The sequence below is a fragment of the Pseudorasbora parva genome, chromosome 8 (genome assembly GCF_024679245.1).
Source record: "Pseudorasbora parva isolate DD20220531a chromosome 8, ASM2467924v1, whole genome shotgun sequence".
NCBI classification, from domain to species: domain Eukaryota; kingdom Metazoa; phylum Chordata; class Actinopteri; order Cypriniformes; family Gobionidae; genus Pseudorasbora; species Pseudorasbora parva.
In genome coordinates, this window is record NC_090179.1 from 30380939 (window position 1) to 30407266 (window position 26328).

Genomic DNA, 26328 nt, shown 5'->3' on the forward strand with positions numbered 1-26328 from the left:
TTAAAATAAGGTCCATAGCATAATCTAAACCCTGTCTCTGAAACCAGACCTTTGTCTTTTTAAATATTCAGAAAGAAAGTTCAATTATTTAATATATTTACTTTTGTTTTCTACAACAACAACAAAGAGAGACAGAAAGAATAAAATCTTTTTAATACAGGCATAAAGAAATAATATTTACAGTAAACCCTAACAGATCACAATTATGCTCAATTATAGCTGAAATTAAATGCTATATTTTTTCTATTTATAGTATTATTTTGGTTTAGTTTAAACTTCAAACCACAGCTGGAAGAAGAAGAAAAAACTCATGAAAATGAATAATGAAATCAAATTGTTCTATTATTATTAAAACCAAAAATTAAACCATCCAGTACTTGTAACCAATTATTTATTTTACTTTAACTACTGATATTTAAGTTTTGGTCTTGTAATTCATGCTAAAACACAGGATAACTAATAAAAATGACTAATGAAAATGTCCATACCCACACATATAATCTCATATTCTGATATTATCCTTGACATTTTACATTTAAAACTCTCCATCCGTCTTGCTCATCGGGGAAGGCTGTGGTAGGGCATACTGTTTTCTGGTTCAACTAGAAGTTCTTCTGCACGTGGAGGGGAGGGGCTTAGTCTTGGAGGGCGGGGCTTGCGCGTTAAACTGCCCAGGTGTTGGGGACTGGACAGGGGTGGAGTGACAGTCGGATGAGGGGTTGATGGAGGAGAGGGGACAGGGGTACGGGGATATCTTCTTCCTGAATGCATATAAGCATCCGAAGAGTGTACAGAAGGTGGAGCCATGTTGGGATAACAAGGTGGGCTGAGGGGATCAGTAGGGTTGATATAATTACAGGAAGACTCATCTGTTCCCTCAGGGAAATCCTGGAAATAATAATAATAAAGTAAAAATAATAAAAACAAATTAATAATAATAATAATAATAATAATAACAACAATATCTTACCGTTTCTTTAAGGACATATAGTCCACCTGGGTTCCGACGGTTAGGGTAATTTCTAGCAGGCACGATTTCAACTACAGTAAAAGAGAGTATTGAAGATTTAATACAAATAAATTATTTAATAATTAAATAAATGCAAATAATTATTTTGTATTATACACTGATTTGTAAAGAAAAGAAAAAGTGTCAAAGTGCGATCAGTTGGCTCAGCTCTGTTTAATATAAAAGTGGCCTTGGACTGACCCCTAGTGGTGTGGATGCAGATCTCAAAATGGCTGCCTCCATGAGCCAACTGGTTCCAAAATAAAACTTTTTTATAGGCTACTGATATATATATATATATATATATATATATATATATATATATATATATATATATATATATATATATATATATATATATATATATATATATATATATATATATATATATATATATATATATATATATATACATATATATATATATATATATATATATATATATATAAATAAATTATATATAAATATATATATAAAGCTAATTAATGCAAATAACCCTTTCACAAAAAAAAACTAAAATGAATTACTAAATTATAATATACTAAAAGAATTTAGATCCTTTTAAATTAAAATAAAATAGGGGAACATTGAATTTATCTTGAGTTATTCTTACCATCATGATTGTCATTACCCTGCTCTGCTAAATTTTGCCTGCTCTGTCTCGCAAGCTGTTGCCTTTTTCTGTAGATAGAATAACAATGGTTTTATTAGCAAACATGCAGTATCTGGTGATTGAAATATCAGATGCAATGTCATATTAATTTAGTGCGCAAACCGAAACTTAAATGTGTAAAAGATGAGTTCTTTCCAATTTATTCAGTTGCTTTGGTCTTTGTTTTTCATCTGATCTGTGGAACTTTGGCCTCCTAACATTTGAAGCACAAAGACTTCTCTTATAGTGCCAGCTGCTGAGATTTATTATGGCTTGCTTTATACTAATCAAAGAGAATGGATATAGGGATAATAGAGCTGGTACTTTTTGGAGGGTTTCCAACAGGCGCAAACAGTCACCAAGGTGATGAGTAAGAAAATGCCTCCCGTGGAGAGGATGATATAGAGAGAACTCCGTCCTGCAAAATTTACAAAGAGAATACAGGGTTACTAGTACAACTTTACCCTCCAAAAAAAAAAAAAAAAAAAAATGGTGCTCTGAAACACCTCTGTAGACCAGGCCCAAATTAAGGAGACCTCAAATAGAAGATTGATTCCACAGATTGCCAGGAATACCAAGTGCAAGAATGAATGGGGCAACTTGGGGATTTTTTTTAAAGGGTAGACTGTGCAGAGGGAATGCAGGACCCCGCTGAGCTCAATGTTCTGACAGCAATGTGTGCAAGTGGTGAAGAAGATGGGTGAAAGAATCAGCTGAGCTCCAGTGGAGCAAAACTCTTGTTCTAGCCAACCTCACTCTCCACTCCCAACCAGCTAGAATTAAAAGTTAGTTAATCCAAAATTGAGGTTTTTATTTATTATTATTATTATTATTTTATTTTATTTATTTTTTCATGGTAACTATGGCTGTCAGTGTCCAAAACTTTTAAAGTGACCCATTTGAATGTGGTATTTTGTTTTATTTTTGAATGATTTATATACGCTATAATTATATTGTCTTTCATTGTAATATTTCTATAGAGCTTTCATTCATGTTTATTTCAGGTTTAGTTTTAGCCATTTTATTATTTCGATTTAAGCTTATTTCTGTTAACTGCTAAAGTAGTGCTGTCAAATCGAATATTCCTATCTAACATAAAAGTTTTTGTTTACATAGTGTGCGTGTGTGTGTGTGTGTGTGTGTGTGTGTGTGTGTGTGTGTGTGTGTGTGTGTGTGTGTGTGTGTGTGTGTGTGTGTGTGTGTGTGTGTGTGTGTGTGTGTGTGTGTGTGTGTGTGTGTGTGAGTGTGCCCTTGTTTATATTACATTGTGGGGACTAAATGTCCCCATAAGGATAGTAAAACCTGAGATTACCTACATTGTGGGAACCAGCCAGCGGTCCCCACTTTTCAAAAGGTTTATAAATCATACAGGATGAGTTTTTTTGAGAAAGTAAAAATGCAGAATGTTTTCTGTGATGGGTAGGCTTAGGGTCAGGGACAGTGCAGGGGGATAGAAAATACGGTTTGTTACGGTATAAAAACCATTACGTCTATGGAGAGTCCCCACAAAGGACGTGTGTGTGTGCGTGTGTGTATATACACACACATATTTTGTAAAAACACGTTTTTATGTTAGATGAGATTCATTTTGATTAATTGATTTGACAGCACATTTTCTATTTATAGTTTATTTCAGCTTTATTTCAATTACTGGAAACAATATTTTTAGTTTTAGTCAACAATAATCAACAGTGCTTCGGAAAATTTGAAATAGTGAATAGTCATATGAAGCATTTTAATAAAATAAAAAAAAGTATTAATACATTTCGGTTCCTTGTGGAGTTTGATACAACTATTGTTTTACAGAAAAGACCTAGGCCTACATAAAGATTCTCCAAAGTTTTTCCTTTGTGGTCCATAGAACATTTTTGGAACAACATTAATATTATGAATAGTATAAGCAGGCATGCTTTGTTGTAATATGTGTGAATTTCTGGGCTAGTTTAAAAAAAAAGATTGTTCACATACTGTACCTGACTATTGCTTATCACGAATGCGTAGAGAAAAAAAAGTAATGTTATACAGTTATGTTCTCATCCTTGTTTTTTATAATGGTCTTTAGGCAAGTTTCACCTGTTCCGTGTTTTGTTAGTTACCATTCATTGTGTATAAGCCCTTAGTTTTCCCAGTTCTGTTTGTCGTCGTCAGTGTTTAATGTGTAGTTGGTCTATGTCCTGTGCTTATCTTGTTTATTCTTTGTCTTGCTCTTTTGTGGATTACACTACACAGAGTAATTGTGACACGTCATGCAGCTCTTCATCTGTCTATGACCTTTTCCTATAAACCTTTACAAGTTGTTTGTGTTTTCATCCTTTATGTAACATAGCAACCTTTAATGTGACATTTCAGGTCACGGTTCACGGATAAAGGTGACAGTGGAGTCTCAACACCTACTGTAGACAGTGAGTTTGACAGGCATGCTCTTCATACTGCTGATGGGGTTTTCCACCCTGCAGCTGTAGATGTCATCATCTGACATCACAACACGGGAGATGGTCAGGACCTTCTGGTCATGTGACAGGAGCAGACGCGAGTCATTGGTCAAAGATTTCCCGCCCTTCAGCCAGCTATAAGTGGGTTTGGTGCCACTATTATGAGTGCAGTTGAGTATGAAGAACTCGGTCAGCTCCAGGACGGATGAGGCCACCATGTGAACAAAAGGCCTGGACACTGGAACTGTGATAGAACAGGACAACATAAATAAGGAAAGTTGCTATTAGATGAAATGTCAATGATTGTCTTACCATCCACGGTCAGGTTGACATATCGCTCCCCAGTGAAGGTATCGTCAGTGATGGAGATCTCCACCTCATATGCGCCCTCATCAGACATCTGCAGGTGATGCAGGAGCAGGGAGCCGTTCTCGTACAGGAGGATTCGACCACTGTACTCTGGCCTAAGGTTCCCAATGATTTCTGTACCAATGGACTGGACCACCGTGACGGGTTTGCCTCTCTTCAGCTGCCACTTAATAACAGGCTGGTCAGAACTGGTGCTGGTGTAGGTCACAGAGAGAAGGGCGGAGCCTCCGAGTGTACCTCGCACTATAGGAGACGGGCTGCTGATGTTCACCCCACCTACAAATATATACAGAAAAATACATTCACTAACAGAGTAGAGCTAAAGCTATTGATGTCACAAAAGGTCAGTGTGTGTTAAATGAACTGTACTGTAAAACCCTCTCTGAAACAATATTCACTAGAGTAAAATGTGTGACAAGTATGCTTGCTTTATATATATATATATATATATATATATATATATATATATATATATATATATATATATATATATATATATATATATATATATATATATATATATATATATATATATAATAATGAGCCTAAATTCAAAACACTATATTATTTAAGTCTATTATTTTGAATTGTGCATATATGAGTTGTGGAAGACGTATGCAGTATAAAATTAAGATATTGAATATGTTAAAATGTTTTATTATATTTGAAATAGTACTTTGAGGGTTTAAATATAAATATGATATTTTTGATATTTCTTGTGTATATTTTATAGAAGCTTTCAATATGTGTGTGTGCATGTTTATACATATAAGCCAGATTTACTATCAGCTTGTGCTAGTGCAAACCCTCTTTTGGTGTTAAACTATTGACAGAATTTACTAAAGTGCAGTGATAAATTAGTGCTAAAAAGGCACGGACAAGGTCATTTTTGTGGTTGACCTTATTGCATATGCATTTGTAGGAGTCTCCCTTTCAAGCGCAAAATTTATTAGGGGAGAATATTTAAACAAATCATGTGAGGTGGTTTACTAAGGTTTGCACTTGTTAGTTTACTGGCGTTTGCACCATTATTTACCATAAAAAAGCTTGTCTTAAACCAGACACCTTAACTTAATAACATTGGTTATTATGAAAATGATCTGGATATGTCTGTGTTCTTTTATTTGCACATTGTTAGTAGGTCACGTGCAGTCCACTCCCATCTGCACTTTTAGGGAATTGCGTACTCACGCTAATTTGCCCTGTTTAGTAAATCTGGCCCTTATTTGCCAAACGTATTGGGACACACCTCCAAATCACTGAATTCAGGAATTGAATTGAATCATTGAATTTGGAGTTGATTTTCAGGGGTTGGGCTTTGCCTCTTAGTTCCAGTGAAAGGAATTCTTAATGCTTCAGCACACCAAGGCATTTTGGACAATTTCATGCTCCCAACTTTGTGGGAGCAGGTTGGGGATGGCCCCTTCCTGTTCCATCAACTGTGCGCCAGTGCACAAAGCAAGGTTCATAAAGACTTGGATGAGCGAGTTTGGTGTAGAGGAACTTGACTGGCCTGCACAGAGTCAACTGAGTCAAGTTCTGACTTCAACCCGACAGAAACACATTTGGGATTAAGTAGAGCAGAGACTGCAAGCCAGGCCTTTTCACCCATCACTGCCTGACCTCACAAATGCGCTTCACAAATTTAATATGAAGTAGGGTGGGCCAACTTCATATTAAATGTTGAATATATATAAAAAAAAAAAAAAAAAAATAAAAAAAAAAAAAAAATATATATATATATATATATATATATATATATATATATATATATATATATATATATATATATAAATTATATAACATATATAATACTTCTATACAATAATTTATGTTATATATAAAGTATAATAAATATAAAACATCATTTTTTAAAGCCTTTTTTTGCTGTGTGAATTGCAAGTACACATTGCCTATACTCTCCAGTGAGATACCCGCTGGTAAACAGCTTTGTGTTTATTGCTTCTTTGTGAGCCAACATGTCCTTGCCCGCTTTGCCAGGGCAGTGCGAGTCAGTGTGGCATGGCTCAATCGCTGTGGTAACAATTCTTAGTGTTGAGGTCTTGCCAGGATGAGCTAACAAAGGTCTGGATTGTAGGCTCGCTCTCCTCCAATCAGGGGCAGCTGTGCAAGAGACATGCTCTTTTGTGGAAGGGAGGTGTAGACAGTGAGGTCCAGTGATTCTGCTAATCAAAGCTCTCTGAGGAAGACTAGGCTTTAGTTAGGACATATTCTTGCTTTCGTCCCCTTTCCTGGCACATCTTTACCTAATTTTCAGAAAATGTGATTTTATCAAGCTAATGCCAACTAACTTATAACATTGTGATTGTTTTCAACTGGTTGTTTGTACTTTTTGCACAATCGCATAATTTAAAATAAATCTAATGCATGGATGGAGATGGAAGACAGCAATCTTTTTTTCTTTGCCAAAATGCAAATAAATTGTCTGTGATGTGATCATTTAAAAAACAAAAACATAATTTATATTTTGCAATATGCATTTTTTATATTATAATCACTCAATTTGCCTTTTAATGTTACTCATCTTTTTAGACAAACAAGTGTTTCTAAAAAAAACAAAACTCCTTTAAAAAGTGATTTAATTGAGTGCCCTTATTAAACTTGACTGAATGCTCTACTTCTGATATGTGCATCCAGCCACCCACAAACAAACCGCACACTGAAAAGTGAAACTGACAACAGCGTACACTTTTTCTTCCTCTTTAGACAGTTTTCCCTCAACATGAACTGTAGAAAAGTCATGATGTTGTCTTACCTGCCAAAGAAAAGATGAAAAGCCATAGGAGAAGAAACAGTGAAGGAACGGCTGTCTTTTTGCATGATGCCTCCCTCTCTGCCTTCATCTTGGGAGCAGCGCTGGGTTTCTCTCCCACACAATCAGCATGATTTGTCCACTCAAGGCACGTCGCTGAGAATGCAGAGTGCTTCCTGCCAGACGGGACACTGGCTGCTCTGAACCCTTCTCTCAGGACCCCAGCCTGAACAACAGCTCTATGTGCGATCTCGTATGCGCGTGTGTGCTTTGCACGCTTTATAAGCTTCTCCACAGTGATTATTTTCAGGGCCCCTTTGTGTGTGTGCATTTGTGCATGTGTGTGCTTGTCTCCTCAGTAAAGGCACTAGGATGAGTGTGAGATGGTTGGAGACGTGTTTTTGTTGTTATATATGCCAGCTATGAGTACTCACGTATTAGAGCGTATTTGTGTGACATGATATGATACATTCACTGTGGCGTTCAAAAGCAAGACGCAATGGCACATATTGTCAAAATTCAGTTACGAATGAAATCAGGGCTCTTAGGATTTCAACATTTCAAAGATTTGGGAACCCCAGGTAGCCATAAGGAGAAGAGCATAAAGCACATACACAATTTGTCTAATGTGCCTAATGTAAAAAAGGTAAAGGTTAGACATTTTGTTAATTTATTTTATTGAAAGTCTTTGTTTTATATATTCCATTTTATACATCTAAAAGTACTCAGTGGTAAGTACAATAAAGGTTTACTGTAAGTATCTATATAATATAAATGTATAAAGCAGCTGTATGATCAGATTTTAAAATGGATATAAAAGAAACAGGCATTAGTAGACCATTCAGTATAGACATTTATTCAGTGGCAGCCATTAAGTCAGTCAAAACATTATGGTCTTCAGTCCTCAATTTTAATAGGCTAATGGTTCAATGAAGACTAATTCAGACCCCTGACATAGGCCTATAATTTACAATATGAATGAAAGGAGAACTTTTTTGGAGCTTCTATACAACTACTCAAGGACAAGTGCTCAGGCTGAATGTATGCATTTTCTCAAAATAAAAAACCCTCTACTCCACCACCCCCTAACCAGGCCCTCCCACATGAGCACATTGTAAACCCCATATATCTTTGACCCACCAGGGCATCACAGATGAAAAGAAGACATCGCCTACAGGTTGCCAAGGCATCCGTCTTCAGCAAAAAGGCCTTTGTGCACAAGAGTGTATGGTTTTGTTTTAAACAATTCCTAGAGACACTTCAAAATGGCTCTAGATGGCTAGTTTCAAATGTAAATTTTTATTTTATTTTATTTATTTATATTATAATCTTATATTCCAATATTCAATATTCATTCATACATTTTATTATAAGTATATTTTAAAGGGTTAGTTCACTCAAAAATGAAACTTCTGTCATGAATTACTACTCCCCCTCATGTCGTTCCAGACCCATAAGGCATTCGTTGATCTTCAGAACACAAATGAGGATCATTTTTTAATTAAATCTGAGAGTTTTATGTCCCTCCATTGCCAGCTGTGCAACTGACAGTTTCAAGCCCCCAAAAAGTAAAGTCATTATAAAAGTAATCCATGTGACTCCATGTTTTATGAAGCGACGCGAGTGATTTGTTTGCGAAAAAAAAAAAAAAACTATTTACCACTTTATTTTTTATTTAATGATCTTCACCGCGAGCTCACGCAGCAAATTTTGCTCTCGAGTCAGTCAACACATCACGCATATGCACGCGCTCTCCAGAGCACCCAGGATTGTGTTGAAGCGAATATGAATGAGTGGGTGCATTGCAGAATCAGAATCTCGCTAGAAGTAGTAACTTAGGTCATCCAGCTGTTTGCCTACTCATTTATGAATACTGTGAAATCGAACTTCTTATTTAACATATTGTTTTTTGCCTAGATATATGCGTTTTCGGATACAGCCAAGGTCTTCCGGGTCTGAGGCGGCATGAGGATAAGTAGCATAATTAATGACAAAATTTTCATTTTGGGGCCAACCAACCCTTAAACAAGGGTTACAAGCCTATTTTACTTTTAATTAATTTTATTTGTTTTGTAACAAGACATTATTTCCAGTGCTGAAAAAAAAGGCCTGGAATTGTGGCCTAGCCATCACATGTCTGTCTGGTAGCTGATGTCATTGTCTTGAGGTCAGCAGCTGCAGTGGTCACAAACACCCACAGACAGAAAGAAATATTAACTAAGAGAGTAGCAGAAAACCCTAGCTACCCAGTAAATCTAGAAAAGCTTAAAGGCTTTAGAATGTATGCTTAAAATTAGCTTTTCCAAATGGTTAATGCCAATTATGAGCAATATTAATGCTAGTAGCAAACACACAACCATTGTTTAGCACACACTGAAAACAATTAAATAACAGCAGATGGCATTTCTGATAATAAATGCCAAACCAAGACTTTGAAAATTGGGAGCTAAAATTGAGTATCCAAACTGAGTATTTTAAACGTTAGCCTCCCACTCACACAAAAAGGAGCTGATTATGTATGCAAAATGGCAAAGAATGTCAGAAAGAAAAAGCTTTTTAATGGAACATACAGTCTGTTATCCTCAAGGGCCTCCTCTGTTCTTGGTGATCAAAGCTTTAGTGGGGCTCTGCAGACACAAACATACTCACACAAAGCTTGGAATTAGCCTTTGTCCTATGGAGGATAAAAGTCTTCTCGGACTCGCTCTCATCTTGTGAAGAAATCTGTCAAGTAGAGTCAGTGGGAACATCCAAGGTCAATAGTGCACTGAAAGCATGAAAGATCCTCACACATCTCCACTGGAGAATATCCTCTTGGAGCTATAGTGCACATGCACTGGACTTCACGAGACATGAGAACATATCATGAAAAACGTTCCTCACCTTAAAACGTATATGTTCCCCCAACAAACTTTACAATCACTCATAAAACATTTCTAAATTTGAATAAGACATTTAAAATTTAAGTAAAACATTTTGTTGTTGTTGGATGTTTTTGTTATATGAAAAGAAAAAGAAAAGAAAAAACAGCATGAACCTTTTTCAAAACATATTCTTTTTGCATATGGTGGGGGAGCACAATTTTTAAAAATCCATATAAGCTACAGTAGATAAGCATTGACAAGCTTTTGTTGCTGCATAAACTTGTTATATACAGGCTCCCTCTACTGGAGGTTCTGATGTAATGCTCCTACGAAATACAAAAGAGCCAATTAAGCACAACAACTGAACAGTTCAAATAATGTTGAGATTAAGAGAGCTATTTCAAATGTGGAGGGTAATTTTAACATCAATCCACGACTGAGATGCTACGAGATTCTAGAAATGTAGCAGTCAGCCAGTGCTAATGCTAACTGAGCATGTTTCTGTGAGGCAAAACACTAACTGGCTGTCACAATTATGCAAATCCACTCTCCTTTTTTGCGTTAAAACACATACTCACACATTTTCTAGTGTAATTCGATCTTTCACAGGCTATAAATACATAATATGCGGTGTGTTGTGCAGGTTAGCTGCATGTTTTGGCGGTGTGGCAGCTGTCAGGTCGGCGGCAGTACTGCGTTGTCAGCAGCAGTCTGTCGAGGGCAGGAATCATGGGACAGCAGCCGTCTGAGAGAGAACTGTCTTACAGCACTTGTGTTGCCATAGGCAACCTGTAAAAATGCTTTTAGGAGACTGTAATTCAGGGAGCGAGTGACAGAATTCATTCCACGGAGGTTACTTTGGAACCTCCTAGCTGAGGCCTGCGTGTGGAGGAGGGAATGTGGGCGACTGAGTTCAAGCGCTCATTTCTCACCCGGGGGAAGAAGACAAGTTGAGCCACACAAAGGAATGACAGTTGTGGCAGGTCTTTGTTGCTGTGCGGAGAGCATCTTGTCCAGTTTTTCATCCCGCCTATTTAAGTTTAGAAATATTAAAAGTCAGTAGCCTATGAAAATTGATCGAAAGCCACTTGATTTGAGGAAATCATCTTCCTAAGGTTAGGCCACATAAATATCAACTATAATCAGTCACTTTGAAATATGAAACATTCAAAGCAGGATTTATGAAGTGGCTCCAGTTTGGGGACTGCGATTCAATGTGTGATAAATGTCCACAATACATCCACAATACATCAGACACGATAAAGGAAAAAAGAAAAGGTTAATGGAGTGCCGTATGTCTTTAATTATAAAGCGCAGTACACAATCTAATTAAGTGCAGCTCTAATGGTTGAGTGATTAATATTGTCATGGGGAAATAGATTCATTTCTTATGTTCTCAAACTTCTCATTCTTAAAGGGAAATAGATTCATTGCTTATGTTCTTCTAATTCTTAAAGGGATCGTTCATGCAAAAGAAGATATTTTTTCATAAACTTACAATTACTGGATACTGGAGATTTTGAGATTCAAAAAGTACATGAAAACATAAAATTAGTCCCAGTATATTCAGTTGTTTTGTGACAAAGAGATCAAAAATTAAAGTCTTAAAGCTACACTGTGTAACGTTTTTTTGTTTATTCTTAGCTAAAAACACTTATACACAAAAATAGATATGCTCATTAATGTATATTTACTTTCAAGTAATAAAGTATTCTGGTAAGTTTATAATATGCCATTGAAAATACATACGGGTGAGGGGTTCGACTGCCGGTCGCCATGTTGCCCCTCCATCTTGAAAGTACATTAGCCAAAGAGGGACATACCCTTAAATTCAAGCTTTGCATTTCACGTTTTAACACTCGATGGCATTGTCTAATATGAAGAGAGGGATTGCCATGTTAATCTTGGACTAAATCGGCCACCGTAGGAGTTAAAACAAAATCAGAATTGAGAGGAACAGAAACTATTATTCACTGGATGGTCATATACCTTTTCACCGCTAGATGGGGAAAATATCACACAGTGTAGCTTTAAAGTTTTTTTGACTTTTAGTATAAATATAGCCTATGAGTGAGTGTGCTCCAAAACAATGACACAATTCACATTTAGAAGCTTCTGCTGACATGAATCAATGATTTTGATGACATCACTCTGAACTTCAGCTTCTCATCAGATTTTCTGTCCAATCAAATGCTCTTTAGAATCTGCAGCGTCCCGCCCCCTACACTATAAATAGACGCTGAAGCTGGCTGAAGTTCACTTGTTGACACAATTACTATTTTCTACATATATGCACTATATAAGAGCAAGGGAATGATTCAGCCAGTGTAAATATGCTTTTGACCCTCAAAAAATCCTAGGTTTATATTACTTTCTTCTTTCAGATGAATACAATCAGAGTTATATTAAAAAATGTCTTGGCTAATCCAAGCATAATAATGGCAGCCCAAAATTTGAAACCCAAATAAGTGCATCCATCCATTACAAAAGTAATTCACATGGCTCAGGGGGGTTAATAAGGCCTTGTGGAGCGAATAGATGGGTTTGTTTAAGAAAAATATCTATATGTAACACAGTTGGTAGAAGGGAAGGAAGGAGGCGGGAACCGGCGAACATTTAACAACTTTAATAAAATGAATAAACAAAATGAAAATAATGCGGGCAGCCCACACACAACAACAAAACATAAACCAAAACATAACATAAATCAAGGCCTGGTCCTCTCTCGTTCTTTACTGGTGTCGCTCTCCTTATATGCCTCCAAGCTCCCTCATGAGAAGACTCGAGACCAGTGTGCCTCGCAGGTGACGCTCTATCGCAATCACGTCCCCGGTCTCGCTCGCTCCTCTCATGTCTCTCGCTCGTCCACCTCGCCACACCGTATTTAACACATTATAAAGTAAAAGGACTCTTTATCCAAGCTGTGATATAAACAAAATGCTATTGTCTATTTTAAAAAACGGGAGGGGATATGTCTTTCTGTTTCAGTGTAATAGCTATGTGTTTCAAGACAATCAAATGGACCTTTAAGTGATTATTTACAGATCTTTTTTTAAATGATTCATCACAGCACAGACATTTGATTTTCACTAACTCAAAAATATGGTCATGCATAAGTTGCGAGAAAAACGGACCAAATTGCATATTCAATGATTCTGGTTCATTCTGACACTGATTCCTTAAAGAGCATATTGCAGGTTAGAGACTCAGCGTATAGAAAAATGGATGTAAGACCTAGATTTAATTTAAAACATACTTGTAAATATGCTAATAAGGCTTTTTGAGTCGTTTTTGTGAGAACATTTTACTTCCGCATCTAAAAATGCGCAAACCGGAAGTGACATATCGAGAAGGAGTGCGGTGACTTTCAACCATAGGAAAACATTGGATCGCAATGGCAGTTCGGACGCTGAGGAAATTATAAATGTTTATTAATACTCATATGTCAGACCACAGCCATGCAATTATGACACACAATAAGGGACAGGCCAGGATTAGACAGAACAACGATTAGAGCAGATGATTGGAGTTTTTGTGTGAGGAGAAACAGTGGAAAAATTAATTTAAATAGAAAAACTACCGAAAATACAACGCAGGCAACGCAGAGCTTGTAAGACGACTCCCTCTCATGACGTAATATGACGCGATGTTGAAAAAAACAGCGTTTTTTACAAACAGCCAATGAAATAGCCCCTTTATCTGCTAAATTTGTGCTCTTATGTCTTTTAAAAACATTTTAAATCCTGCATTACCTTTTCATATGGCATTTTCATACAAGGTTATATGTTCATCTCAATTTTTTTTGAACCTGCAATATACTCTTTAAGGTGTCATTAATAAGTTTTATGGTATCACTTTATTTTACATTCCTGTTTATACTATGTACTTATTACAGTAATTACAATAACTGATTAAAAATAACTAACCCTGCACCTACCCTTAAACCTAACCTTAACCCATGTAGTTACCTTAAATTACTTTCTTAGGTAAGTATACACTGTAAGTACACGTACTGTAAAATAAAGTGCAACTAGTTTTATGATACTGGAGCTGCCTTTTGGCATTGTTTCTTCAATAAAATACAAAATGTGTATCATTCATAATATTTATGTAGTCTATCCAGTAAACATTTGATTTAAACATGCATATCGAGATGGCCTTTAGTCTTGAGGATAATAGCAGCATCTCACATATCTTGTTATTTATCATAATTTATGTTATAAAACAATCTTTCTTTTGAGAGTTCTTTCATAGCTTTGCCACATGCATATTTATCAGGAAGAAAAAAGTATATTCAAGTAGATTCAATAACATATATGTCTATAGCATAAACAGTCTATAGCGTTAACCGCTATAGACTGTTTACTAATTAATACTAAAAGCTGATTTGATTGGGCATGTGGCAGTTTGACCTTGATAAATGACTGTCCGGGTCTCATTAGCACAGCCTTCCAGCTGTGAGCCCTCCAGTGAGATGCTTCAGCAGGAGTAATGAGACTGATGTGTAGGTTAATATTTCAATTTCTGTTGCATATGTATAACTGCCTGTTTATCACTCTTTATATAAGGACTGCAAAAGACTAATGATCAGCCCCTGACTGCATGAAATAATTTGCAATGCATGCAACACACATTTCTGAGCTTTTATTTGCTTTTCAACTGATACAGAGCTTGATGCTGATGTCAACATGCAAGGTGATCTTAGCTATCACTCATTAAGCTGTCACAACTCAATTTCTATGCACTACCTTAAAGAACTTAATCATTTTACAAATTAAAATAAATGGAAATAAATTAGTCGATAATAAATAAGTTGATCTTGCCATGCCATATGCTGCTTTGGAAGCTCTGATTTCATTCAACATAATACACGGTGCAAACCAAACAAATTAGTCAACACAATTATAAACAACTGATAACATTCGATTTCATGACAATAAACAAAATTCACATCTTATCGAGATAGTGGCTACATGGTCAAATCAAGGCAATCATAAACTTACTACCCTATATCAAGTAACAAAAATGACAAAACTCAATCATGATGCATTATTTTAAGTCTACTTGACTGTCTGACTGAATAAGCCTGTGTTAAATTCTCGTACAAATATCAGATATACAGTATACAGATGCTTTTTGTGGGATGCAAAAGCATGCTGGGGCAGAAATTCACCCGGACTGGATAAGAAGCAGAAAATAGAGAAAGAGTTCAAACATCAGATGACATATCCAGTCTAATTTGACTACTTTTTTCGACAAATCAAAGCAAAAAAAAAAAAATCCCTGGAGAAAGCCATCCACCTTGAGTAAAGGTCTTCATTGCTCTGGACCAGATGTGGCATCTGTCTCTACTCCGTCTGTTCCCCCTGCTTGCAAAACACACATTTTTATTAGGTTTACTGTACTTGAATATTTCCATTTTTCAAAAAAACGTCTGTCTAACTAAACTATGAAGTAACATAGCTAAGATGTAACATCACTTTTAGAGAAATTGTAAAGGAAAAGGACAAAAATCTATATCTAAAAGGATACACTCATAAAAATAAAGGCACCAAAAGTTAACAATTTATTAAATTAACGTTAGCACAATGACACTTACATATATATCCCAAGAATACCTCATCTGACCGCAGATATTGAATCAGGACAACACCGTTACTTTACTTAAACTGTGCCTGACAGAAGAGTCAACAGTGTTCACGCACGAATTGCAAAATTAAAGTCTTGCGTAGGAAAAAACACGTTTTTTGTTGTTCTTTGACTACAAACTCCGTGACCCACTTTTGGTTTGTGATCCACCAGTTGAGAAACGCTAATCTAAAGAATCATATTTTTCCACTATAAATATACTATACTAAATTAACTTTAAAGAAGACTTCATGGATGTTAAAGGTTCTTCATGGAATTATAAATGCCAAGTCTAAGTAAATGCACATTGATTTAAGAATGTTTGAAGGATGACTGGAAAGACAAAGGAAGTAAGGAAGTCATTTTTGTGCTTAAAAGCTTATATTGGCATTCTTCACCAAATATATGTGACAACGCGGTACTTATTTATTGATTTTGCTCAAAAATAAGTTCATCTTAGCCGGCCTTTTATTTTTGTCCAAGTAAAACAGAGCACAGCCTCGTTTTGGCGATGCAGATGCACCTGAGGATAAAAATAACACTTCCGTGCATAAAATGCTTAGCAACTGAGAACTGGGTTGATGTTGCTCGGGAAAAGGCCTAAATTCGGCACAGAGGTAGAGTGGAGCAGCACAGCTGAAGGAGAGATATTTGGGCCCGGCTGGAGGTTGGAAGGACACCTTCATTCTCATTGCTTGCCCCACTTTCAACATCGAATGACCAGATCTGCTCGATTTCTCCTCAAAGGACGACACAGATGAAGGTAGTTCAAACGGAAGCTTTGGTGCGAGAACATTAACGGTCTTTCCATCAGCGCTGGCCTATTTGTTGCTTCAAATTAGAATCTCAGCACACCTCTGGGGATGTACCAATCGAGAATCATTTGCATACATGCATAGTGAGTTGAGGAAAACAGTTTATCCAGCTTCTCTAGAAAATTTTGAGCAGAACAAAACACATCACCCGGAAGAAAATTGAAAGGGGGATAATTCTGCGCAAGGCTTTAATATTGAGTCAGTTGCGGAGGCCACCCACAAAAGAAATTAGATTTGAGAGATCTGTGTCTCAACAAACAGAAAATAGAGAATACAAAGTGACTCTTGTGAACTCCATTGGCTGTCTGTAAATCAGTGAAACTGCTGCAATCTTTTAACAATCAGGGAAAATGATAGATGTGCTCATTAATAATTACTTGATTAAGAAAATAATGATTCGAAGCACTCAGAGAGGGTAATTAAAAAGCACCCTTGAGCATGTCTTATTATGTTTACTCAGTAAAGATATGACTCATTATGCATAACTGATAGATTTTTCATTTTGAATTTGATTGTTGTTGTTTTTTGTGGCTCATATACAGGTCCTTCTCCAAAAATTAGCATATTGTAATAAAGTTCATTATTTTCATATAACCTTTCAAATATTTTAGATTCATTGCACACCAACTGAAATATTTCAGGTCTTTTATTGTTTTAATACTGATGATTTTGGCATACAGCTCATGAAAACCCAAAATTCCCATCTCAAAAAATTAGCATATCATGAAAAGGTTCTCTAAACGAGCTATTAACCTAATCATCTGAATCAACTAATTAACTCTAAACACCTGCAAAAGATTCCTGAGGCTTTTAAAAACTCCCAGCCTGGTTCATTACTCAAAACCGCAATCATGGGTAAGACTGCCGACCCGACCCTGTCCAGAAGGCCATCACTGACACCCTCAAGCGAAAGGGTAAGACACAGAAAGAAATTTATGAACGAATAGGCTGTTCCCGGAGTGCTGTATCAAGGCACCTCAGTGGGAAATCTGTGGGAAGGAAAAAGTGTGGCAAAAAACGCTGCACAACGAGAAGAGGTGACCGGACCCTGAGGCAGATTGTGGAGAACGACCGATTCCAGCGAAAAGCAGTGGACTGAGTCTGGAGTAGAAACATCCAGAGCCACCGTGCTCAGGCGTGTGCAGGAAGTGGGCTACAGGTGCCGCATTCCCCAAGTCAAGCCACTTTGGGCTACAGAGAAGCAGCACTGGACTGTTGCTCAGTGGTCCAAAGTACTTTTTTCGAATGAAAGCAAATTTTGCACGTCATTCAGATATCAAGGTGCCAGAGTCTGGAGGAAGACTTGGGAGAAGGAAATGCCAAAATGCCTGAAGTCCAGTGTCAAGTACCCACATTCAGTGATGGTCTGGGGTGCCATGTCAGCTGCTGGTGTTGGTCCACTGTGTTTTATCAAGGGCAGGGTCAATGCAGTCAGTCTAGCTATCAGGAGATTTTGAAGCACTTCTTCCATCTGCTGAAAAGCTTTATGGAGATGAAGATTTCATTTTTCAGTACGACCTGGCACCTGCTCACAGTGCCAAAACCACTGGTAAATGGTTTACTGACCATGGTATTACTGTGCTCAATTGGTCTGCCAACTCTCCTGACCTGAACCCCATAGAGAATCTGTGGGATATTGTGAAGAGAAAGTTGAGAGACGCAAGACCCAACACTCTGGATGAGCTTAAGGCCGCTATCGAAGCATCCTGGGCCTCCATCAGAGTCCTGCAACGGGTCGGGTACCCACATACAAGTAGCTAAAACGGGTGGATTGTGACATTTATAAAATTCATATATGCGGGGATGCGGGCGGATAATTAACTAGTAGCGGGTAGTAGCGCGGATGGGCGGATGAAAAATATGTGGAATATTTCTGTGGCAAAGTGAACGAGAGAGAGAGAGAGAGAGAGAGAGAGAGAGAGAGAGAGAGAGAGAGAGAGAGAGAGAGAGAGAGAGAGAGCGAGACCAGGGCGTGATTGTGAATGAGCATCACCTGCGAGCCACACCGGTCTCGAGTCCTCTGAGGGAGCTCGGAAACATATAAGGACGAGAGATCACCAGACCTGGATTTGACGTTGAGTTGTGTTTACGTTTTACTGTGTGCGCTTGGCAGATGTCCATGAGCATGAGGGGCTGCCCACGTTACTTTCATTTTGTTTGGTTAAAGTCTTTTAAATGTTCGCCGGTTCCCGACTCCTTCTTCCCCCATCGAACATATTGTAGGCTATTACAATTTCTATGTCCAAATTACCATTACACATACACGCAACAACGATATGCCATTTGACCCATCACGTAACCACCACTGCGACATTGAAACTTTTGTTGATGCAGATGGAGCGAGCATTGCAGGAGTAGCAATGGATAAAGTAAAAGTAAAGTTGGTGAGTGGAGTAGCTATATGAGTTGACAATGAGTCTTTAAATGCACTTTTGACTGTTTCATTAGCCCATTCATGACGCAGTTGATGTTGAGAGAGGTGCAGGATAAAAAATAAAGCATAATTTGAATGTTTTAGCGTGTGTGATTTATCGCGGGCACGGGTCGGGTAACGGGCAAAATATTAACGGGTCTGGGCGGGTATGGATTTAATTTTGATATTTTCACGGGTCACGGGTCGGATCTGGTGCTAAACCTTGCGGGTACGGGCGGGTCTCCAAAAATGGACCCGTGCAGGACTCTGGCCTCCATAACACCTCAGCAGTGCCACAGGCTGATCGCCTCCATGCCACGCCGCATTGAAGCAGTCATTTCTGCAAAAGGATTCCCGACTAAGTATTGAGTGCATAACTGAACATAATTATTTGAAGGTTGAATTTTTTTGTATTAAAAACACTTTTCTTTTATTGGTCGGATGAAATATGCTAATTTTTTTTTAGGAATTTGGGGTTTTCATGAGCTGTATGCCAAAATCATCAGTATTAAAACAATAAAAGACCTTAAATATTTCAGTTGGTGTGCAATGAATCTAAAATATATGAAAGTTTATTTTTTATCATTACATTATGGAAAATAATGAACTTTATCACAATACGCTAATTTTTTTTAGAAGGACCTGTACTATAGTGGTCACAATATTTACAGCTATTTTTATTCTAAATCTTTGGTTCACAGTAGCCTACGGAAAATGGGTGAATCAACACTCTTGAACTCTCATTAAAGTTCAAATCTCTAGTTTACTACAGATCTCAAAGCCAAATTCTGCAAGGATCTGTGAGGGTTTGTAAATGTCTTGCCAAGCTGAGTTGGATCAAGATAGCTGGCGACCACTTTGTTCACTCTGACTGTTGGGGACAGAGACTGACCTGAGTCCCCTTGACTGCCGTTGAGGGCCTCACCACTGCTGCTCACCTCCTCATTGGGCTTTTCACCAGGTTTCATCTTCTTCCGGGTCATATGACCACGGAAACCAGCCTGGATTTTGGCGGCCGCCTTATTGGCCTCTGGGTCATCCAATGGGATGTCCATGATGTCCTCTTCTTCCTGTGGCTGGCTGCATTCCTCCTGACAGGGATGAAAAATTATTTCAGCAGGGATGCATTTATTGCATATTGATTTTGGTCTTTCTTAAAATGATTCAGACTATCCAGAGATCTTATAGTGGGTTTAGCATGATGTATCTCCTGCCCATTTAAGCCCTCTTGCAATGAATCACTATCCATCAGCTTCACAAAAATGTTTTTAGGACCACCTTCTCATGCACATCTAATCTGTATTTCACTCTTCAAAATAAAGGGAGTTGTCATAGCAATGCCATAGAAGAACCATTCTGGTTTAATCATAAAACCTTTTAATGACCAGTTTTTAAAATAACCATTATTTTCTTAGTGTAAAGAACATTTTAACAATCTAAAATAACCCCTTTCTACTATAAAGAACCTTTTGTGAAATGGAAAGTTTCCATAAATGTTAAAAGTTCTTCTCGGAACCACTCAGATGGCAACTAAGAACTTTTATTTTTAAGAGTGTGAGAAACCTGTCCCCAATGGAAATAAAATGAACAGAAATGTAATGAAACATAACCACCCAGAAGCAAAGACCATAAAAACCAACTGTGACCGGCTTGCATGCGCTCTGTGAAGCATGTCATCACACATCATTAAAGAGTGTGTGGTGGGATGTGATGTTTTTTGTCTCATTATGTCTTCCTGAAGCTGTGAAACCACATGCTTTCTCCCACAACAACCAACATAGCATATGTAAAATGGCTCAGCAGAGGCTGGTTGGCAGTCTTTAAACAGCTTGTGTAAGGGTGATGAGCAGAAGTCCATTGTAAACCCTGGTAGGAGCATGTCCACCCACTTTTGAACTAAGAATCAGCTTCTTTTCATATTAACCAAGCATTTTGCCAACATGCTCATACATCGCCACAGGCAGAGGCGTTCCATGATCCCCTATAAATACGCATCTGTTCATTTTACTGCTGCCTCAGAGGCTTAGTCTATGCTTACCCATGGATCACCTCTAATGAAACTCTGCACAAGCCTTTCCCATGTCTATTCCAGTCCATTTAAATAACATGATTAAAGATTTGCCATATGCATCACAAACAGTAAACAGAAATTATTGATGTCCCAGCGCAAGGATCTCTTTAGCCCATAAGCTCACAAATGTGTGCACAAGACCTACATTCATTTGATGTTTTTCACTATTATAATGACACTTTCTGTCTAACCAGGATAAAACGTTGCATGCTTCTTTATACCCTTAAATAGGATTTTAAAAAGTGCTGTGCAACTGGCCAGTGTTAACCTTGATAATGGCTGTTGAAAGCTGATTGACAGCTGATGACAGACACATAAAATATGCAAATGTCCTTATATGCACACTTAGGCATACAACAGAAAAATAATATTGGCCTACATTTGGCCTGCACAAATTAATTAAAATTACTCAGTTAAGGTTATGTTTATTATGGCCACGCCCTACGTTCTTTACTGCCTTAAGGCGACCATGTATAATTGAAAGTTACATACTTTTGATTAATATTGGTGAAAAATAACTTGGCAAAAGTAGTTTTCAAAAAATCCAAAATAGCCAAATTAGATAAATCATTCTGAAACTTCAGGAAATACTGCAAAAGAAGAAGTGTGTGTTTTTGCAGGCTATAGCATCACAAAGTGTCATGCATTTTACAATATATATTTTTTTTTATTCCCTAAGTAGGCTATGCAATTCCCCCCCCCCCCCAATAATTCAAGTGTTTATTGTCTACAGTTAAACTAATTTTATAATAATAATAACAAAATCAACAAATTATTTTGAACCTAGTTTGAAACTCTATAATGCTTACTCAAGGCATGAAAAGTAAACAGCCGAAAGTGTGAAATGATGAGCACAAAATCTGAAGACATAAACCCACCCCTTCGTAAATTTACTGAACATGGAACTACCGCCACTGATTAAAGTTTCAAAACAAACACATCTGCTAAATAAGTTTAACGTTTCTATTTACTAAACAAGTAAAACAAAGTTAAATTATTTTTATTTATTAAACACGTTTCACAAAAAAATAAAGTACTCACGACATGACAATCCATGACGCGCAATTACAGACGCTGATAAACGTTTTTTCGTCTCGTGCAAATGCAACAGAGCGTAAACCTCCTCGCAGGGCAAGATACCTTGAACGAATACGCCTCTCCTCCAACTATCTTTATAATACAGAGTCTTTTAGGGTGGGGGGAGAGAGAAAGAAAGAGAGAGAGAGATAACGCGTGCGCGCGGAACGGTAGAGAGCACGCGCGCGAGCATCATCACTCTTCATGGCCACTGACTTTACTGGTTATAAATATTTCGTTTAATGTTGACGTTTTCAGCGCCATTATTTTTACTTTCCTGTTACCTTTTTCAAAAGGATCAGAGATTCCTGGTTTAGCATTGCAGTGGATACATTTTTTTTATAGAAAAGGGACACAATTATATAACATTACTTCAAATATGCAGCTCAAAATATAGCTGAGGGCTATCATCATAAGCTAAGAAAATACTAGAAGCAGCTCCCCACATCTCAGTCAGTCCCACACAGTCCGTTCCTCCTCCACCCTGTGGCAATATACTGTAGAGTAAGACAAACAGACAGTAAATCCATTGCCCTTTATTTCTCTAGAACGCTGCTCAATCTCCTGCCTCCTACCCAAGATTAAAGAGAGAACATGGAGCTCTGTGCTGTAATATCACTTCTCTTTTCTTGGCATCTGTTGGATGTGTAAGGCTGGTGAGCTAATGAAGTCGGTTCACAGAGCATCGAACTGTTAAAACAGAGTTTCCAAGAAGATGAGGTGACTTTACAGTTGTGCCAGAGATTGATGACAGCCATGAATATTGTTCCTGAAAATAGAAACTACATGATTCCCTTGCTCCTCTTACAGCATATAAAGTCATTGGACAAGAGTTGATATAGGTCAGGTTAGATGACCTACATTGGAGTGAGAGGAAGAGAGCTTTGCTTTAGTGCGTGTCTCTAATGAACCCCTACAGAACTTGAAGAACTGCACTTCGGACTGAGGATTGAAAAGTGAAACATATGGTACATACAGTATTATGTTTCTTTAGAAAATCACACAACTCCAAAATCTAGATCAGTTTCTCCGCCAGATAAATGTCTGGAAAAATGTTTCCATGGAAACACCACAAAATCGGTCTCCTTCGAACCCCTTTAAAGAAGCAATAATGGATATTATTCTGAACTCTTGGTAAAAGATCTAAACCTTTTTGAACATCTCTTTATAAAATGTTTTAAACATGTGTTTAAGTGTATGCATCATGTTTCTATGATGTAAGATGTATGTTTAGTTTGAGTTTTTTTGACCCTCTTGCGGTCTTGTACTCACCAGCTGGACTATTTCGGGGACATCTTCAATCACTGTCCTCCAGAGAGGAACAGAGCCATGCTGTTGATCAGACATGTCCTTGAAGATTTTATTTTTACTTATTAACTTGGAACAATAAAAGGACCAGTCTGTATCCAAGTAAAGGGCTGTTTGATTATGGCAAAACTCATTATCATGATTATTTCGGTCAATATTAAAGAAATAGTTCACCCAAAAATGAAAATTATCCCATAATTCACTCACAATTATCCCACTAATTAATTTGTCCCATAATTCACTTACTGTTTTTTGATAGCATATTTTGTCCAATGTAAATATATCTGCTGAGATTATGTTGTACTGACTTGTTTGGTGAAAATTTAAATAATAAATGTTTCAACAGCATCTGTGTGTGTATCTGCAAATATTTCTGTGCATGTGAAAAATCTGAATAATTTTCTACAATTTGAACTTCACATATTTATATTTTAGTATTATGGCAAAGCCCAAAGATGAGAGTGCTGTTCATTATGCACAACAGTGTGTAGTTGGTTAGGCAAAAATCTGATAATATGAATGAAGTGTGTACCATTCCATGCAAAAGTTTGATTTTGTTAATGCTATATGTAGTTTTGGTCGCAGTGCTTCATTTAGCAAGATATATGAGGTATTTCGCAGTTTGGGTGCGTGGTTTTGTGAATTGTGTTAAATATTTTGATAAAACCAGCCTAGTTTGCAAAATTGTGTGCTAGCAATTGGAAAAAATATAAAAAAATGTAACATGAACGTCCTCTCAAGTTAAAATTCAAATGCAATGAGCTCATATTCATGACTTAAAGGGTTAGTTCACTCCAAAATGTAAGTTATGTCATTAATGACTCACCCTGATGTTGTTCCACACACATAAGACCTCCGTTCATCTTCGGAACAAAGATATTTTATATTTACTCCGAAAGCTTTTCTGTTCCTCCACTGAAAGTGTATGCACACTTTACTGTCCATGTCCAGAAAGGTAATAAAAACATCATCAAAGTAGTCCATATGTGACATCAGTTAGTTTAATTCAAGAGATTCTAATTAACTAACTGATGTCACATATGGACTACTTTGATGATGTTTTTATTCCCTTGAGCGGAGGTTTTACAGGTGTGGAACGACATTAGGGTGAGTCATTAAAGGGGGTACTTAAGCGCTGGGAAGATGAATCTGTATTTAAACTGGGTCATTAATGAAGTAGAAATGTGAAATTATTTTTGAATTTGGTGCCTTCTGAGAAAAGACAGAAAATGTATTTTTGTCTCATTGGGATGAAAGACAACAATTCCCAGAATGCTTCACTGCCCTGTGAGGCCACTCCCAAAGCCACCTGGGTTACTGTGACTGAGTTGGAGAACATACACTACAATTAAAAAGCTTAACTTTCATAGAAATTAATTTGAGAAGTTATAACACTTAAAGGGGGGGTGAAACACTCAGTTTCAGTCAGTGTCATGTCAATCTTGAGTACCTATAGAGTAGCATTGCATCCTGCATATCTCCGAAAAGTCTTTATTTTTTTAATAATTATATAAGAAAGATGCGCTGTTCCGAGTCTTTCCGAAAAAAGCAGAGCGGGTGGGGGCGTATCGTGTGAGCGGAGCTAAAGAATGACGTGTGCACGCCGCTGCTATTGTGTTGAGTGCGTCGTAAAGCTGTGTCATCCCTAACAGCGGGAAAAACTTTATTCAAACTAAAAATATGGCTTTTAATCAGATACAGCCATACATCTATGATCCGGAATCAGACCCAGAGGCTGCAGTTGAACAGGAGCAGCAGCAAAAACGACTAGAGCAGGACGTCTCTATGTGGTACAAGTTATACACTAACTATATAATATGCTTAGCGACTTGTGTTATTTACATATTTATACTTGAATTATATCGTCGTATTTTTGTCTTTGAAGGTGTACATGTGGGAAGTGCAGTTGTGCACGTGTGTTTGTGTGTTTACGCGTGGTTTGTGTAGACATGGTTTTGCACAGGCTAAGTTAGTGTTTACATAGAAAGACACGGAATAGTAGTGCATTTAAATGAAGAAGCGTGCTTATTTAGTTCAACATATTTCCCCACTCTTTGTGTATTGTTGTTTGGAGTGCTTTTACAATACACAAACATAAAGTTACACATATAGTGGCCAGCTAAACAAATGTACACGCACTACACATCGCATGCTCCATTGATCAATTTCTATATATAGTAATATATATAGTAACTATACGTGATCATGTTTGGGCTACTTGATGAGCATAGGCAAAAACACAGACATTTGAAGCAGTCTCACTCACCGCCTGCGGTACTACCGTTGGGACCTTTATCGTTGGGACTGCTCCATCCTTCAGCATTAGGCGATTGGAAAATCCGGCGTCGAGCTGGGCCTTGTTTATGAAACAGTCGGCACCGAAATGCAGCGAACAGATATAAACATTCGCGCAACTCAGTTGCTGATCCAGAAAAGCAAATTCCATCCACTGTTGCCTTACCGCGGGGTTTTTGGCGAATCTATGCAGGACTGTCTTGGTCTGGCAACCAAAAACGCACTTTTTGGTGACATTGTTAGTTGTGCACATCACCTGTGCAGCAGCCTACGAGCCAGCGCTTTGATGGGCATAGCCTGTTGCTTTCGCTCTCTCCCTCTCTCTCTCTCACGCTCTTCCGGTAGAATTGTCCGGCCCATACAAGGAAATTCCGCCCCCATTAACGTCAAAGGGGGCGCATGATCTCAAAAAACTTGCCGAAACTTATGACTAACCGGAAGTAGTATTTTTGACAAAGAAATACTCCCATCAAACGTCCACCTTAACTTTTGAAACTTTGTCCGTGTTTAGTATGGGATTCCAAGTCTTTAACAGTGTAAAAAGATCAGTATGCATGAAACAGCATTTCACCCCCCCTTTAAGCTGGGCATACACTGTGCGATTTTCGTCCGATTTCGAGCC

The 26328-nt window shown here is 37.5% G+C and overlaps 2 protein-coding genes across 3 annotated transcripts; both read right to left on the reverse strand.

The window, feature by feature from the left end:
* Window positions 1-136: 136 nt before the first annotated feature.
* Window positions 137-7480, reverse strand: hepacama (hepatic and glial cell adhesion molecule a). The gene is made up of 7 exons (XM_067450772.1): window positions 7239-7480; window positions 4406-4738; window positions 4056-4337; window positions 1986-2079; window positions 1623-1690; window positions 971-1041; window positions 137-888 (listed from the first exon to the last, which is right to left on the reverse strand). The coding sequence occupies exons 1-7, from the start codon at window positions 7324-7326 to the stop codon at window positions 559-561; spliced, it is 1266 nt and encodes a 421-aa protein (XP_067306873.1). The 5' UTR covers window positions 7327-7480; the 3' UTR covers window positions 137-558.
* Window positions 7481-14728: 7248 nt separating this feature from the next.
* LOC137084506 (neurogranin-like) lies at window positions 14729-22250 on the reverse strand. 2 transcript variants are annotated; one of them, XM_067450780.1, is made up of 3 exons: window positions 22068-22250; window positions 19848-20046; window positions 14729-15468 (listed from the first exon to the last, which is right to left on the reverse strand). In XM_067450780.1, the coding sequence occupies exons 1-3, from the start codon at window positions 22080-22082 to the stop codon at window positions 15416-15418; spliced, it is 267 nt and encodes an 88-aa protein (XP_067306881.1). In that variant the 5' UTR covers window positions 22083-22250; the 3' UTR covers window positions 14729-15415. The 2 variants fall into 2 exon arrangements, with proteins under 2 accessions (XP_067306881.1, XP_067306882.1); XM_067450781.1 differs by having other exon boundaries at window positions 14729-15465; window positions 22068-22238.
* Window positions 22251-26328: the final 4078 nt, after the last annotated feature.

Coding starts and splice junctions, on each gene's coding strand:
- hepacama (XM_067450772.1), bottom strand. CDS start 7,326: ATGAAGGCAGAGAGGGAGGCATCATGCAAAAAGACAGCCGTTCCTTCA. Junction 1,691..1,985: donor TGTTGGAAACCCTCCAAAAA/GTACCAGCTCTA, acceptor TTCTATCTACAG/AAAAAGGCAACAGCTTGCGA. Junction 889..970: donor TATATGTCCTTAAAGAAACG/GTAAGATATTGT, acceptor TATTATTTCCAG/GATTTCCCTGAGGGAACAGA.
- LOC137084506 (XM_067450780.1), bottom strand. Junction 15,469..19,847: donor CGGCAGTCAAGGGGACTCAG/GTCAGTCTCTGT, acceptor GTGTTTTGCAAG/CAGGGGGAACAGACGGAGTA.